Below are 16474 nucleotides of genomic sequence, written 5' to 3' on the forward strand. Positions count from 1 at the left end.
TGGCCGCACCATTACAGACAGAATACCAGCTGTCTGCTTCTTCCCTAAATAGTTCTTACATAATTTGGAGGTCTGCTTTGGGTCATTGTCTTGTTGTAGGAAGAAATTGGCTCCAATCAAGCGCTGTCCACAGGGTAAAGCATGGCGTTGCAAAATGGAGTGAAAGCCTTCCTTATTCAAAATCCCTTTTATCTTGTACAAATCTCTCACTTTACCAGCACCAAAGCAGCCTCAGACCATCACATTACCTCCACCATACTTGACAGATTGCGTCAGGCACTCTTCCAGCATCTTTTCACTTGTTCTGTGTCTCACAAATGTTCTTCTGTGTGATCCAAACACCTCAAACTTCGATTTGTCTGTCCATAACACTTTTTTCCAATCTTCCTCTGTCCAATGTCTGTGTTCTTCTGCTCATATTAATGTTTTCCTTTTATTGGCCAGTCTCAGATATGGCTTTTTCTTTGCCACTCTGCCTAGAAGGTCAGCATTCTGGAGTCGCCTCTTCACTGTAGACATTGACACTGGCGTTTTGCGTGCTTTTACTAGGATTCTAATTGGTTTACCCACAGTTCCAATGTGTTTCACACGTTGCTTTTTGGAAGCGTGTATCAATGTGTAAAGATGATTCTTAGTAAATGTGTGATTTTCACTAATACCAATGTTATTTTGACGTTGTTTGTACAGATTGTAATTTGTTGCAAATCGAACTGCGAAGTCACATTTGACAAGACTTTCCTGAAAACTAATCCTTAGTAAATCTGCGATTCGCAAAATCGCATCTTTCTCACAAATAAACGATAAATCAACCAAAGTTAACCTTTAGTAGATTTCCCCCCCAAGGCTTAGTAAATAGACCACCTTTATCTCTCTCCGCTTTTTCTCTCTCCAAGCTTTGATGTACTGTATCTCAACTTGCTGAAAATACCTTTGAGTGCTACTTTAAGGTTCTTACCTGCAGTAAATCCAACTCAAATGAGGGCACATGGGACAGAGAGAAAGAGAGAGCCAGAGCCATAGTGAGCGTTTCATGCACACGACGAGCTACTGTATAATAAATATCGCGGAGAGACAGTCTAGCAGCAGTCAGCAGCAGTCTCCCGCGCTGTAGCCGCTGTACAGACGCAGTCACTCAGGGAGGTGGTTGTCATGGTTTCTAGGGGGGGGGGTCACATGTGCGGTGAGAGCGCCTCGGTAGCTGACAGGCAGCGGCGGCGGCGACGGCAGGAGGCGGAGGATGCTACTGTACCCTGCTGTATCCCGGCTCCGGGCACTACTATACTGAGGGCGGAGGGCAGGCGCTGATGCTGACTGCAGACAGGATTACACTCCCATGATGACGGTGCTGGGTACCAGTATACCGCTGATTTAGTGTTTGTTGTTGCCACCCGCGGATTTACTGCTGGTGCTGGGGAACGGGCTTCCTGTGAAGTATCAAAGCAGCGGCGTGGGAAGGTATTCTGCATCACTGATGTAATTAAATGGGGAATCTAAGCAACTGAGGACCTCTGGGTTGGTGCCTCCTCCTCCATCATCCGCTCTGTGTGGTAGCGCAGTTGTGTGCCCGCCTGAAGCAAATCCCTGGATTGTCTTCCCTCCTGCAGAGCCTGTCTGGATTTATGTCCCTGCACCAGTCACCTCTCATGCACTTCCTCAGTGCTATGGACCATTATCAGTTTTGCTTACTGTCCTAGTCCTGAATGGCCCTGTGTGATCAGTTTGTGTACATATAATCCTTACTGCCTTGGTTCCTGCCTTGTGTCCATGCATTCATTGTGCTGGACCTCACTGACTCCCCCGTCATAGATGTATGTATTTAGGGAAATTATCATTTAAAATAAAAGTGTAACTCTTCCGGGGTGCTCAGTCCCTTCCCTGCGAGCTGGCACTTCTCCCCTGGAGCAGTATACCCATTGCAGTGGCTATTTTATCTCTCTTGCACCCCCCTATGTTTCTACTCATTTCCACATTCCCTACCTGGGCAACCTGTCATTGTGTAGCTGTTTCCAGAGAAGCACAATCCACAGCTCCCCTTGTGTTGTAAATATATACACACGTACACTCATATCTTTATATATATTTCTATATAGATATTGATATTTTTTTTTATTTGCCACCTAAATCCCTAATTTGATCGTTGCCCCAGGAATGAGTATAGAAATCCCAGAGGGGCTGACGGAGCTGCTGCAGAGGTTTACAGTGGAGGTGCTGAGGAAGCAGCCCGAAGACCTGCTGGAATTCGCCCTGCAGTACTTCACTCAGCTGAAGGAGTCTCAGAGCCAAGGGGCTACCCTAAGTCATGACACGGACTTACCTTTCAGACACTCCAAAGGGGTCAACTTTGCAGATGAGCCCATGCAAACCGACTCTGAAAATGGGGATGAAGAGGAAGATGAGGATGATGATGAAGAATTTGTTGGTGAGTGTCATTTATTAGTGGCATTACATTTTATCCCTGTTTGTTTGCTCTGTGTTTTAGTAACATTATTTTTGTATGTGAGCGGAAACATAAATACATTTGTATAGATAAACTGTCTACATTGTATTCGTATAGCCTAGGAATAAATAGATCGCAGATTGTAATCCATGTTCTAGCAGCATCATCTGCATTCACATCAGTCCATACATGCAGCCGGCCTACATTTATTTATGATTGTGCTGTTTAAAGATAACTTATTGTGTTTCTTTATAGTAATTGCAGATATATATTCATAGCCATGTATGGTAATTATACAGTGCCTATGAAAATTACTCATTGGCTGACGGCACTAGAGTGCCTCATTCTCCTTAGATCGGAAACCAATGATGGGTAATGCTATTTGCTATTCACAACAATGTTATAAGAGGATCTTCTCTGGAAGAACAATCTATGCAAGACTTGTCTGCTGCATTCACTCACATCACCCACCTTACATAAAAGCAGGAATAATGACATGAAATGAGCTAGTGATGACAGTCAGCCTTCTGTAATTGCAGAGATGGGTTAATGTATGCTATAAAGGATGCATGTATGTTACACAGTGAATATCTCATTAAAATGGAGGAAAATGAGCTTGTGCCTAAAATGTGCAACTGCCTATGTGTACATCAAACCCTTATTTTTTATGTTTCTTTCTTTTTGTTTTATCGACAGCTTATTGCTTTTGCAGTATTTCATCATTTGCAAACCTATTAGGTGATTGATGCTGTATTTTATTCCGCTGAGCTGTTGTTCATTCACATATGTATTTGTAAAATGGACTGGAGTATTTTCTTTCAGGATGTGCGGGATCTAGCAGCCAATCACTGACTGCAGCACTTTGCTTATAATGAATGGAAGCATCTGCTAGGCATCTTAAAGCTTAACAGAAAAAAATCCCATGTAAATCTAATAAACTCTATATGTCAGCCCTCAGAATGCATGTAATAATTGGCTTATAACAAAAATGGTGGTGTGAAAAGGCTGATATGTAATGGAATTATTACATTTAAACACTTTTGTTCAAAAGAAAATGCTTGTTGAAAACTGATGGGGTTTTAGAAAGGTGAAGTGAGTATTTGTTTTACTGCAATATTATATAATAAAAGGTGCTATGTTTTTATTTATATATAAAGGCTTCTATACGGTAAGAGGCCTATGCCAGTTAAGGCAGAGTAAAATATGAAAGTTTGTACAGCTCGTGTCCAGAAAACAGTCTGCATGCTTTAGTATGTGTAGATCAGTATACATATGACACATGTGCATTCTTCAATTTAAAGAGAATGGAAATGGTGATAAGCAGAGGCATAGCACAGTAAAAGCGTCTTCACGTAATTGTGGCTGAGTATATCTGCACACAGCTAAATACACGCCTGTCAGAAGCCTTTTTTGGCAGCTGAATGGGAGGTACAGTCTCACACAGTTACATATGTATGCTGGATGATTGTAATATCCATGCAACAAATATACATATTTTATTTGTGTGAATACAGCTTGTGTCCGATTCAGCATCACCTCCTAAGTTTATAGAGTTTAGTTAATGAGAGGTTTTCACCCCGTAAATCTAGGGTACTTCTACTGGATCAAAGTATAAACTGGGACAAAAAACGGGATAGCTGCCGTCATATATAAATCATTTCTCTATCGTCCTAGTGGATGCTGGGGTTCCTGAAAGGACCATGGGGAATAGCGGCTCCGCAGGAGACAGGGCACAAAAAGTAAAGCTTTTCCAGATCAGGTGGTGTGCACTGGCTCCTCCCCCTATGACCCTCCTCCAGACTCCAGTTAGATTTTTGTGCCCGGCCGAGAAGGGTGCAATCTAGGTGGCTCTCCTAAAGAGCTGCTTAGAGAAAGTTTAGCTTAGGTTTTTTTATTTTACAGTGAGTCCTGCTGGCAACAGGATCACTGCAACGAGGGACTGAGGGGAGAAGAAGTGAACTCACCTGCGTGCAGGATGGATTGGCTTCTTGGCTACTGGACATTAGCTCCAGAGGGACGATCACAGGTACAGCCTGGATGGTCACCGGAGCCGCGCCGCCGGCCCCCTTGCAGATGCTGAAGTTAGAAGAGGTCCAGAATCGGCGGCTGAAGACTCTGACAGTCTTCTAAAGGTAGCGCACAGCACTGCAGCTGTGCGCCATTTTCCTCTCAGCACACTTCACACGCTGTCACTGAGGGTGCAGGGCGCTGGGGGGGGGCGCCCTGGGAGGCAAATGTAAACCTATATACTGGCTAAAAATACCTCACATATAGCCCCCAGAGGCTATATGGAGATATTTAACCCCTGCCAAACTTCACTAAAGAGCGGGAGACGAGCCCGCCGTAAAAGGGGCGGGGCCTATCTCCTCAGCACACAGCGCCATTTTTTCTCTCACAGACAGGCTGGAGAGAAGGCTCCCAGGCTCTCCCCTGCACTGCACTACAGAAACAGGGTTTAAACAGAGAGGGGGGGCACAAATTGGCGATATAAATATATATATAAAGATGCTATTAGGGAGAAACACTTATATAAGGTTGTCCCTATGTAATTATAGCGTTTTTTGGTGTGTGCTGGCAAACTCTCCCTCTGTCTCTCCAAAGGGCTGGTGGGGTCCTGTCCTCTGTCAGAGCATTCCAGGTGTGTGTGCTGTGTGTCGGTACGTGTGTGTCGACATGTATGAGGACGATGCTGGAGGAGGCGGAGAAATTGCCTGTAATGGTGATGTCACTCTCTAGGGAGTCGACACCGGAATGGATGGCTTATTTAGGGAATTACGTGAGAATGTCAACACGCTGCAAGGTCGGTTGACGACATGAGACGACCGACAAACAATTAGTAACGGTCCAGGCGTCTCAGAAACACCGTCAGGGTTTTTTTATAAAAAACGCCCATTTACCTCAGTCGGTCGACACAGACACGGACACTGAATCCAGTGTCGACGGTGAATAAACAAACGTATTCCTCATTAGGGCCACACGTTAAGGGCAATGAAGGAGCTGTTACATATTTCTGATACTACAAGTACCACAGAAAAGGGTATTATGTGGAAGTGAAAAAACTACCTGTAGTTTTTCCTGAATCAGATAAAATAAAATGAAGTGTGTGATGATGCGTGGGTTTACCCCGATAGCAAATATTGGCGTTATACCTTTTCCCGCCAGAAGTTAGGGCGCGTTGGGAAGCACCCATTAGGGTGGATAAGGCGCTCACACACTTATCAAGTGGCGTTACCGTCTCCAAATACGGCCGCCCTCAAGGAGCCAGCTGATAGGCAGCTGGAAAAATATCCTAAAAAGTATATACACACAGACGGTGGTTATACTGCGACCAGCGATCGCCATCAGCCTGGAGATGCAGTGCTGGGTTGGCTTGGTCGAATTCCCTGACTAAAAATATTTTATTGATATAGAGCATTTAATAGGATGCATTCTATATATATGTATGCGAGATGCACAGAGGGATATTTGCACTCTGGCATCAAGATAAGTGCGTTGTCCATATCTCCCAGAAGATGTCATGGACACGACAGTGGTCAGGTGATACAGATCCCATACGGCACATGGAAGTATTGCCGTATAAAGGGAAGGAGTTATTTGGGGTCGGTCCGTCGGACCTGGGGGCCACGGCCACAGCTGGGAAATCCAACCTTTTTACCCCAAGTTACATCTCAGCAGAAAAAGACACTGTCTTTTCAGCCTCAATCCTTCCGTTCCCATGTGGGCAAGCGGGCAAAAGGCCAGTCATATCTGCCCAGACATAGAGGAAAGGGAAGTAGACTGCAGCAGGCAGCCCCTTCCCAGGAAAAGAAGCCCTCCACCAGTGGGGGGGTAGTCTCAAGAGTCTCAGCGCGCAGTGGGATCACTCGCAAGTTGACCCCTAGATCATACAAGTATTATCCCAGGGGTACAGATTGGAGAGTCGAGACATTTTTTCCTCGCAGGTTCCTGAAGCCTGCTTTACCAACGGCTCCCTCCGACAAGGAGGCAGTATTGGGAAAAAATTCACAAGCTGTATTTCCAGCAGGTGATAATCAAAGTACCCCTCCTACAACAAGGAAAAGGGTATTAGTCCTCCACACTATATTGTGGTACTGAAGCCAGACGGCTTGGTGAGACATAGTCTAAATCTGAAATCTTTGAACACTTACATAAAAAGGTTCAAATCAAGATGGAGTCACTCAGAGCAGTGATAGAGAACCGGAAAAAAGGGGACTATATGGTGTCCCTGGACATCAAGGATTACCTCCATGTCCAAATTTGCCCTTCTCAACAAGGGTACCTCTGGTTCGTGATACAGAACTGTCAATATCAGTTTCAGACGCTGCCGTTGAATTATCCACGGCACCCCGGGCCTTTACCAAGGTAATGGCCGAAAAGATGATTCTTAAAAGAAGAAAGGCATCTAAATTATCCCTTACTTGGACGATATCCTGAAAGGGACAAGTTTCCAGAGAACAGTTGGAGGTCGGAAAAGAACTATCTAAAGTAGTTCTACGACAGCACGAGTGGATTCTAAATATTCCAAAAATCGCAGCTGTTTTCCGATGATACGTCTGCTGTTCCTAGGAATGATTCTGGGCATAGTCCAGAAAGAGGTATTTCTCCTGGAGGGGAAAGCCAGGGAGTTATCCGACCTAGTCAGAAACCTCCTAAATCCAGGCCAAGTATCAGTGCATCAATGCACAGGAGTCCTGGGAAAAATGGTGGCTTCTTACGAAGCGATTCCATTCGGCAGATCTCACGCAAAAACTTTTCAGGGGGATTTGCTGGACGAATGGTCCGGATCGCATCTTCAGATGCATCAGCGGATAACCCTGTCTCCAAGGACAAGGGTGTCTCTTCTGTGGGGGCTGCAGAGTGCTCATCTTCTAGAGGGCAGCACATTCAGCATTCAGGACTGTGTTCTGGTGACCACGGATGCCAGCCTGAGAGGCTGGGGAACAGTCACACAAGGAAGAAATTTCCAAGGAAGTGTGGTCAAGTCTGGAGATTTCTCTCCACATGAATATACTGGAGCTAAGGGCAATTTACGATGCTCTGAGCCTAGGAAGACCTCTGCTTCAAAGTCAACCGGTGCTGATCCAGTAGGACATCATCATGGCAGTCGGCCACGTAAACAGACGGGGCGGCACAAGAAGCAGGAGGGCAATGACAGCAAGGATTCTTCGCTGGGCGAAAGATCATGTGATAACACTGTCAGCAGTGTTCATTCCGGGAGTGGACAACTAGGAAGATTTCCTCAGCATAAATGAATTCCACCCGGAAAAGTGGGAACTTCATCTGGAAGTTTCCACATGTTTGTAAACCATTGGGAAAGACCAAAGGTGGTTATGATGGCGTCCCACATGAAGCGCCAGGTCTAGAGACCCTCAGGCAATAGCTGGGACGCTCTGGTAACACCGTGGGTGTACCAGTCGGTGTATGTGTTCCCTCCTCTGCCTTTCATACCCAGTGTATGGAGAATGATAGGAAGGAGAGGAGTAAGAACTATACTCGGGGTTCCGGTTTGGGCCAAGAAGAACTTGGTACCCGGAACTTCAAGAGATACTAGAAAGGATCTTGATTCAGCAAGAATCATGTCTGTTCCATGACTTACCGCAGCTGCGTTGACGCCAGGGCGGGTGAACGCCGGATCCTAAGGGAAAAAGGCATTCCGGAAGAGGTCATCCCTACCCTGGTCAGAGCCAGGAAGGAGGTGACCGCACAACATTATCACCGCTTAGGTGAAAATATGTTCCATGGTGTGAGGCCAGGAAGGCTCCACGGAAGAATTTCAACTAGGTTAATTCCTACATTTCCTGCAAGCAGGAGTGTATATGGGTCTCAAATTGGGGTCCATTAAGGTTCAAATTTCGACCGGTCGATTTTCTTCCAGAAAGAAATTGGCTTCAGTTCCTGAAGTCCAGAAGTTGTTAAGGGAGTACTGCATATACAACCCCTTTTTGATGTCTCCAGTGGCACTGGGCGATCTCAACGTAGTTTGGGATTCCTAAAATCACATTGTTTTAAACAACTCAAATCTGTGGATTTGATATATCTCACATGGAAAGTGACCATGCTGTTGGTCCTGGCCTCGGCCAGGCGAGTGTCAGAATTGGCGGCTTTATCTCACAAAGCCATATCTGATTGTCCATTCGGACAGAGCAAAGCTGTGGACTCGTCCCCAGTTTCTCCCTAAGGTGGTGTCAGCGTTTCACCTGAACCAGCTTATTGTGGTGCCTGCGGCTACTAGGGACTTGGAGGACTCCAAGTTGCTGGATGTTGTCAGGACCCTGAAAATATAGTTTCCAGGTCGGCTGGAGTCAGGAAATCTGACTTGCTGTTTATCCTGTATGCACCCAACAAGCTGGGTGCTCCTGCTTCTAAGCAGACTATTGCTCGTTGGATTTGTAGTACAATTCAGCTTGCACATTCTGTGGCAGGCTTGCCACAGCAAAAAATATGTAAATGCCCATTCCACAAGGAAGGTGGGCTCATCTTGGGCGGCTGCCCGTGGGGTCTCGGCATTACAACTCTGCCGAGCAGCTACGTGGTCGGGGGAGAACACGTTTGTAAAATTTTACAAATTTGATACCCTGGCAAAAGAGGACCTGGAGTTCTCTCATTCGGTGCTGCAGAGTCATCCGCACTCTCCCGCCCGTTTGGGAGCTTTGGTATAATCCCCATGGTCCTTTCAGGAACCCCAGCATCCACTAGGACGATAGAGAAAATAAGAATTTACTTACCGATAATTCTATTTCTCGGAGTCCGTAGTGGATGCTGGGCGCCCATCCCAAGTGCGGATTATTCTGCAATACTTGTACATAGTTATTGTTACAAAAATCGGGTTATTGTTGTAGGAAGCCGTCTTTCAGAGGCTCCTTTTGTTATCATACTGTTAACTGGGTTTAGATCACAAGTTGTACGGTGTGATTGGTGTGGCTGGTATGAGTCTTACCCGGGATTCAAAATCCTCCCTTATTGTGTACGCTCGTCCGGGCACAGTACCTAACTGGAGTCTGGAGGAGGGTCATAGGGGGAGGAGCCAGTGCACACCACCTGATCTGGAAAAGCTTTACTTTTTGTGCCCTGTCTCCTGCGGAGCCGCTATTCCCCATGGTCCTTTCAGGAACCCCAGCATCCACTACGGACTCCGAGAAATAGAATTATCGGTAAGTAAATTCTTATTTTTTTTGCCGTCTTGTTTAGTACTAATTATGTTTAGTTAGCAGATTTTTTTTAGGCGGCTATAGTGTCCCTTAATGGGAACTGAAAGGAACTCTGGTGTTTGTAGATCAACCCCATCTCTTATGACCACAACGTTATTTGACTATTAAACTGACTTTTTTTTTAAAGTGCCTTAGAAATTGATGTTTTTTTAATTATATAACATATATGCATTGTGCAGAAATAGCAGCATGTGATGTTGATCGTCACTGACTGCCGCTATCACAGATCAGCTCCATCAGGAAGAAAGGAACTATTTCCAAGGGATCAGTATGATTTCCCGACTGACGGGATCCCGGCGGTTGAAATACCAACGCCAGAATCCTGACATCGAGCACAGCGTGTCACCTCGTGGGCCCGCTGTGCTGGCCACGCTTCTGGCCCGGTTCTATTCTCCCTCGGGTGGTGGCGTGGACCACCATCCAAGTGGGGTTTCTGGCCGGCTGTCGGGATACTGACCGTCGGCATTTCAATGGCTGTCGGGATTTTGGCGTCTGGATTTCAACCTGCCGGGATCCCGACACTCAGGAATATAACTGCATACCATTTCCACTTACAGGACACCAGAGAGGAGTAAAGCCTGCAGTTACATGTGATGCGACCATGGCAGGGAAAACCCATCTGCCTGCCGTTACATCCCATGCAGTGACGCCAGACAAGTGCATAAAAAATCCTACATTCTGATTGGCTCCTCTGGCTTCTCTATATTTATATATACAGTTTGCTAGTAGTTCTTTTATATGATACATCTTGTTTTTTACTTTGGTCAACTTCTAAATATTTTTTTGTCTCTAACATGGGGCCTGTTTCAGAGATGTTTGTTAATCCATTGATTAACGCACATCTCCGATGTTTTGGGGTCTCCGCCTGCGCAGGACCCATTCTGCACATGTGCAGAATGGGACCCGTGATACCGCATGCAGTTTCCCCAAGCCTCTGCGTGATTGACAAGCAGATGCATTTGGGGGGTAGTGCGGGTGCGTTCCTGCCTGGTGTTCCCAGAAACTGGGGCCCCTGTTTTCTGGAGGGGAGAGCCAGGGGTCTGCGTATAACCTTGCAGCCTTCCTGGCCTCGCAGCCCCTACTTCTGTTGGCCAACTGAGTAAGCTGGAGCTTACTCAGCTGGCCTTTTGTGTGGAACCTTTGGTCGTGATGTTGGATCCCAGTTTGCGACGTCGGTTGAAGTGCTGGGATTCCAGCAACATGCAGAAGACGTCTCTTCTACTGAGACATCTTCTGCATGCCCCTCCTGGAGATCGGATGAAAATACAATGCTGCTTGCATACAACACTGCATTTTCGTCTATCTCTGAATCAGGCCTATTGTCGCTGATTGTTGACACTGGTAAACCCTGCTCATTTTCACTTGTTTTCTATAGTCAGTATGATATTTAAGGTATCTTTAACTTGGGTCACCCACATTGTTATATTCAGTCTTTAGCTGTAGCTCATTTTGATATCCTTCATAATACAGACAGAGATGGGTGTGATGGTCATTTTGTTAAGAGCGTTTGTGTTTGTATAAGTAAGGAAAGGCTTGTGTGTGACAGGAACAGTGTTATGGGCCCTACACTTTTATAGATTTCACTAAACCATATGAACATTCTTGTTCATTAATGAACGAGAACTCGTTCATATTGTTCAGTGTGTAGGCACCAACGGTGAACGATGCGCGGCCCTGCGCTCGTTCATCGTTGGTGCCCCGTCGCTTGTGCATGCAGACAATCTCGTCCATATTAACATGCATTGCTATGGAGCAGCGTGACGAGGGGAGTTAAGAAACTTTACTCCCACAGTCACTTCCCCCCGCCGCTGGGTCGCCCATCGGCTGTATCCGCCATCGGGCAGCTCGGCGGCTGGTCGGGTAATGTGTAGGGCCATTATATTGTGAGGGGAGAAATGCAAACAAGATGGTAGTCACATACAGTATTAGATAGTGAAAGAAGTGAAACTAAATTCATGCATCCAATTTATTAGTATGGGGTCTATGTAGTAAGGCTTGAAGAGAGATAAAGTGGACGGTGATAAAGTACCAGCCAATCCGCTCCTAACTTCCATGTTACAGGCTGGTTGATTGGTGCTTTATCTCCATCCACTTTATCTCTCTCTAGGGCTTAGTACATAGACCCCTTAATGGCTTAATGCCTTTCATACTGTATGTGGTTGTGACCACACCCATATATATTTGTGTGGCTAGGTTAAAGGGGTGCTCCTCAAAGTAAAAACAGCATAGTTGTGCTGGGGAAGGAAATGATGCTCCCGGAGTGCTGCTCATAAGGCAGTCTGGGGGGCGCGATTTCGGGACTGATTTCGGTGGTCAGCGACCACCGCGTCACTCCCAGGGGGCCGCTGCAGCTGGAGGATTTCCTCTATACAGAGGGGGGACAGCAGGACAGCACTGTCATATGTGATACCACCAAGCCATGTAATGGAAACTCCTGGCTGCGGTCGTATCACATATGATTATGCATGTGGTTGAGAGCCCTAGAATTACTAACAAATTCAAGCCAGCTGTATTCTGAAATTTGTGCCAAAGATATACCAAGGCACAATACACAGTGGAATGACAGCATACAGTCTGGTCTCGGAATTCTGGTCTGGGAGAGAAGCAAATGTTTATCTTTAATCTGGTATATTTTTATGAAACTAAAATCACTGCCTGCTTTGACATTAATGAGGTGTCCCCAGCTTGGCACAACTTAGGAGATCTTCCCACATACCACTTATAAGCGTCCCTTGTTTGGCATTATACATCCTCCACATGGCCCATGCACTTATATCGAAGTGGTACTATCCCAGAGGAAAGATCCACACAAACACAGCATTTGTATAATTCATGATACCATGGGACCTTTTGAACGTCCCAGAGCAGGACACTCTGTGTAGAACAACTGAAAATTGCCTGCACAGCTACACAAAGTAACACTAACACAGGGTTTCACAAAATGATAAAACATAGTCACATTTCCCTAGTATGTACCCTGTGAAATGTCTACTGTTCCAAGCCTTCCCGCTTCTACTCTATGTGTAGGAACTACAATCGCCCACCCAGTTTCCGACACGTAAGCATCTCTACCAAAACAGGCCAGAAGTCTTCCCCCAAGAACACAAAATCCACAAACCTGACCCTGACAGAGGCGGAGGGAGAGAGAGAGAGAGAGAGAGAGAGAGAGAGAGAAAGTGGGAAACGGAAGAAGCAAGAGAGAGAAAGTGGGGGACAGAGGGAGCAAGAGAGAGACAGTGGGGGACAGAGGGAGCGAGAGAGAGACAGTGGGGGACAGAGGGAGCGAGAGAGAGACAGCGTGGGAGAGAAAATAGAGGAGAAAAAAATACTATTTCTTTTTCCTGTGTGCTCTTTAGTATCCCAGCCCATTATGTAAATTGCAGGAATATTTGCTACATTTCATGCTGAACATCTGCCAGTATGTACAGAGGAAAGATTAATTGCCAAGTGTCCTCACAACAGATACATATTTAGATAGCAGTGGTGGGTGGTCAGTGTGTATGAACAGCCACCATCTGCAGATATATATTTAATTTGTGTCTGCTGCACACCAATATATTTGAAGCAAATAATAAACTGTTAAGCCCCATACACACTAGCCGAGCCGACACCGATATTAGCGGGGACCTGGTGGGGTGTCAGCATCGGCAAGTGCATACACACTTGCCGATGCCAGCGGGAAAGGGAGCGATGGCAGGGGGACAGCTGGGGGAACGTCACCCATGCTGCATCTGCAGCATGGCTGTCGTTAGGGAGGACCTCCCTCATCTGTACATGTTCAGACGAGCGAGGGGGTCGTTAACGATGCGCGGGAGCACATATGTTGTCAGAGTCAAATAAATTTGATGAAGGCATTTCTTTATTCAGGTCACAAATTGCTCAGATTGATGGTGTGCGATTTGGTCGCATGCGATTACAACTTTTTTGCATGTTTAATACAGGTCGCATGTTATATTAGATTGATCAAGGTTAAAGTTATGACTTGTAAATACAGTATATATTTCTCATACGTCCTAGAGGATGCTGGGGTCCACTTCATGACCATGGGGTATAGACGGTTCCGCAGGAGCCATGGGCACTCTTAAGACTTTTCAATGGGTGTGAACTGGCTCCTCCCTCTATGCTCCTCCTCCAGACCTCAGTTTTAGAAATATGCCCAGGCAGACTGGATGCACTCTAGGGGAGCTCTACTCAGGGCCGTCTTTTCGTATGGGCTCAATGGGCTCTTGCCCAAGGGCCCCAGGAGTATAAGGGCCCTAGGCTGATAGCTGAGAGTCCCCTCTTTCCAGGGGTACCAGATTTTTGAAAATCGGCTCTGGGGAACCAGAGATATCGGACTTCAAAGCAGTGGTCCCCATCCAAGCCTGTTAATTGGACTTCCCAGCAAGATATCTCGGGTTCTGTATGACTTAGACTTTTTCTGAGGGTACATTTCAAAATCTGGGACTCTCCACTTTCGGTGGACACTGGCAGCTTCTCTCTACTATGCCCAGAACCAGATATATCAGCCTTCAAGCAGCTGGTCCCTGCTCCAGCTCCACACGTCTAATATGCAGTTTTATATATTTGTTGGTGGATTGCTCTGGTTCCTGAACTGTGATACCCAAGTCCCAGTACCTCCTAACAGGTGGGACTCTCTATTTTTTTTTATCCCATTCAAAGCCAAGGAACTTGAGATATCTGCAGTCAAGTAAGCTGCTCTTTCACAAGAAAATGATGAAAATGATGCCCACTCCACTATCTACCCCTCCCCTTATGTATTGAACACCCCATATCACCCTTTAAGTCATGTACCGGGGCCCCTTCATTCAGCCCAATGCCTCCTTCTACAGTTTAGTGTTCTCCCTCCCGCCCCATCTGTACAGTAAAGGAGTAATTAGCAGAAATGACTGCTCAAGGTCCTACATGCTGAGCGCAAGATAGAACACACCCTACCACCCGCAGGACATCAAAGCTGCCGCTGATAGCACCCCCCACCCCTACCACTGGAGGATGAGTAAGGGCCCCAGTGTGTTGCTGTGCCCAGGGGCCCACACTGCTGTTAAGACGGCCCTGGCTCTACTGAGCTTCTCTGAAAAGACTTGTGCTAGGTTTTTTATTTTCAGGTAGAACTGCTGGCAACAGTCTCCCTGCTTCGTGGGACTGAGGGGGCAGAAGTAGGAACCAACTTCCTGAAGAGTTTCATGGCTCTGCTTCTGGCTGATAGGACACCATTAGCTCCTGAAGGGTACTGAACGCTAGCCGTGTCTAGATGCTCACTCCCACAGCACGCCGTCACCCCCTTCACAGAGCCAGAAGTCAGAAGACAGGTAAGTAGAAGAAGACAGATCTTCTATCAAGAAAAGTGACGGCTGGCGGGAGCGCAGCGCGCCATTGCTGCCCACACTCACAGGCACAGCAGGGTGCAGGGCGTGGGGGGGGGGTGCCCTGGGCAGCAAAAACACCTCTATAAACTGGCAAAAAGGGGGCATAAGATACCCAGGCACAGCCCTACCCCCGCCAGTATAAATATTATGAAAAGTTTCTGAGGTAAAAACTTGCCATTGTGGGGGCGGATCTTCTTCCTCAGGCAGCCAGCACACTGCTCAGCGCCATTTTCTCTCTCCTCAGGCTGCAGAGACATCGCTGGTCCTCCTTCACTTCTGACTACAAGTATCAGGGTGCAAAACGGGGGGGGGGGGGGGGGGAAGCACAAGCGAATTTGGTGCTTTACAAGTGTGTTTTACAAAAGCGCTGCATGTCAGTGGGCATTCTGTGTTCACAGACATTAGATACTGGTGCTGGGTTGTGAACTGGCTGCTCCTAAACTGTGTCCCTCTGACAGATTTTACTGTGGGTCTGTCCCCTATAAGTCCCAGTGTGTGTGTGTGTGTGTGTGTGTGTGTGTGTGTGTGTGTGTGTGTGTGTGTGTGTGTGTTGTACAAGTGTGTAAGACATGTCAGAGGCAGGGAGTTCTTCCCCGGAGGAAACCATTTTAGGGACACAGAAGTGTAATGTGGTGGCGCTGCCGGCACACCAAGAGCCTGCATGGGTGAAAGAAATACGTGATAGTATGCATCATATCAATAGGAGATTAGATAAGTCTGAATCTCATGCTGAGTGCTGGAGAAAGTCTGGAGGATGTGATTTTTCAGGGCTCTGTTCTTCCATCTGCAGGCGACCCCTCTGGGTCACATAAGAGACCATTTGCGAATATTGTGAATTGTGAATACTGATACCGACACGGACACTGATTCTTGTGTCGAACGATAGTGACTCCAGAGAAATAGATCATAAATTGGCAAAAAATATATAATATATGATTGTGGCTATAAAGGAAGTTCTGGAAGTCACGGAAGACACTCCTGTACCTCAGGAGAAAGCTTATTTCTATAAAGAAAAGAAGTCTAAGGTCACTTTCCCTCCTTCCCACGAGCTTAATACACTCTTTGAAGGGATGTGGGTGACTCCCGAAAAGAAATTTTGTATTCCCAAGAGAATTTAGATAGCTTATCCTTTCCCGGTGGAGGACAGAAAAAATGGGAGTCACCCCCTGTGTTAGACAGTGCACTGTCCAGGTTGACAAAGAAGGTAATTCTCCCTGCACCTGGCACGGCTTCACTAAAAGAGCCGGCAGACCGAAAGATGGAAACTACGTTGAAATCCATTTATGTTGCAAATGGTACGCTGCTCAGGCCCACAATTGCTTGCGCGTGGGTGAGTTGCGCTATTATAAAAATGGTCAGAAAGCGTGTCATCAGAAATTGACACGATTGATAAAGATGAGATACTCCTTAAGTTATGGAATATCAAAGACGCTGCCGCATACATGCTAGAAGAGATGAAAGAT

The 16474-nt window shown here is 46.5% G+C and overlaps 1 protein-coding gene across 3 annotated transcripts in view; it reads left to right on the top strand.

The window, feature by feature from the left end:
* The first annotated feature begins 1152 nt into the window (after window positions 1-1152).
* The window catches only part of PRKAR2B (protein kinase cAMP-dependent type II regulatory subunit beta), a 212989-nt gene continuing 197667 nt past the window's right edge, over window positions 1153-16474 (top strand). Inside the window, exons 1-2 of one of the 3 annotated variants that reach the window (XM_063927057.1) lie at window positions 1153-1455; window positions 2147-2419. In XM_063927057.1, coding sequence (XP_063783127.1) covers window positions 2149-2419 — 271 coding nt within the window. In that variant the 5' untranslated portion in view covers window positions 1153-1455; window positions 2147-2148. The remainder of the gene's footprint in view (window positions 1456-2146; window positions 2420-16474) is intronic. The other 2 variants (XM_063927056.1, XM_063927058.1) reach the window with 2 other exon arrangements.

Source organism: Pseudophryne corroboree, chromosome 6 (genome assembly GCF_028390025.1).
Source record: "Pseudophryne corroboree isolate aPseCor3 chromosome 6, aPseCor3.hap2, whole genome shotgun sequence".
NCBI lineage: Eukaryota > Metazoa > Chordata > Amphibia > Anura > Myobatrachidae > Pseudophryne > Pseudophryne corroboree.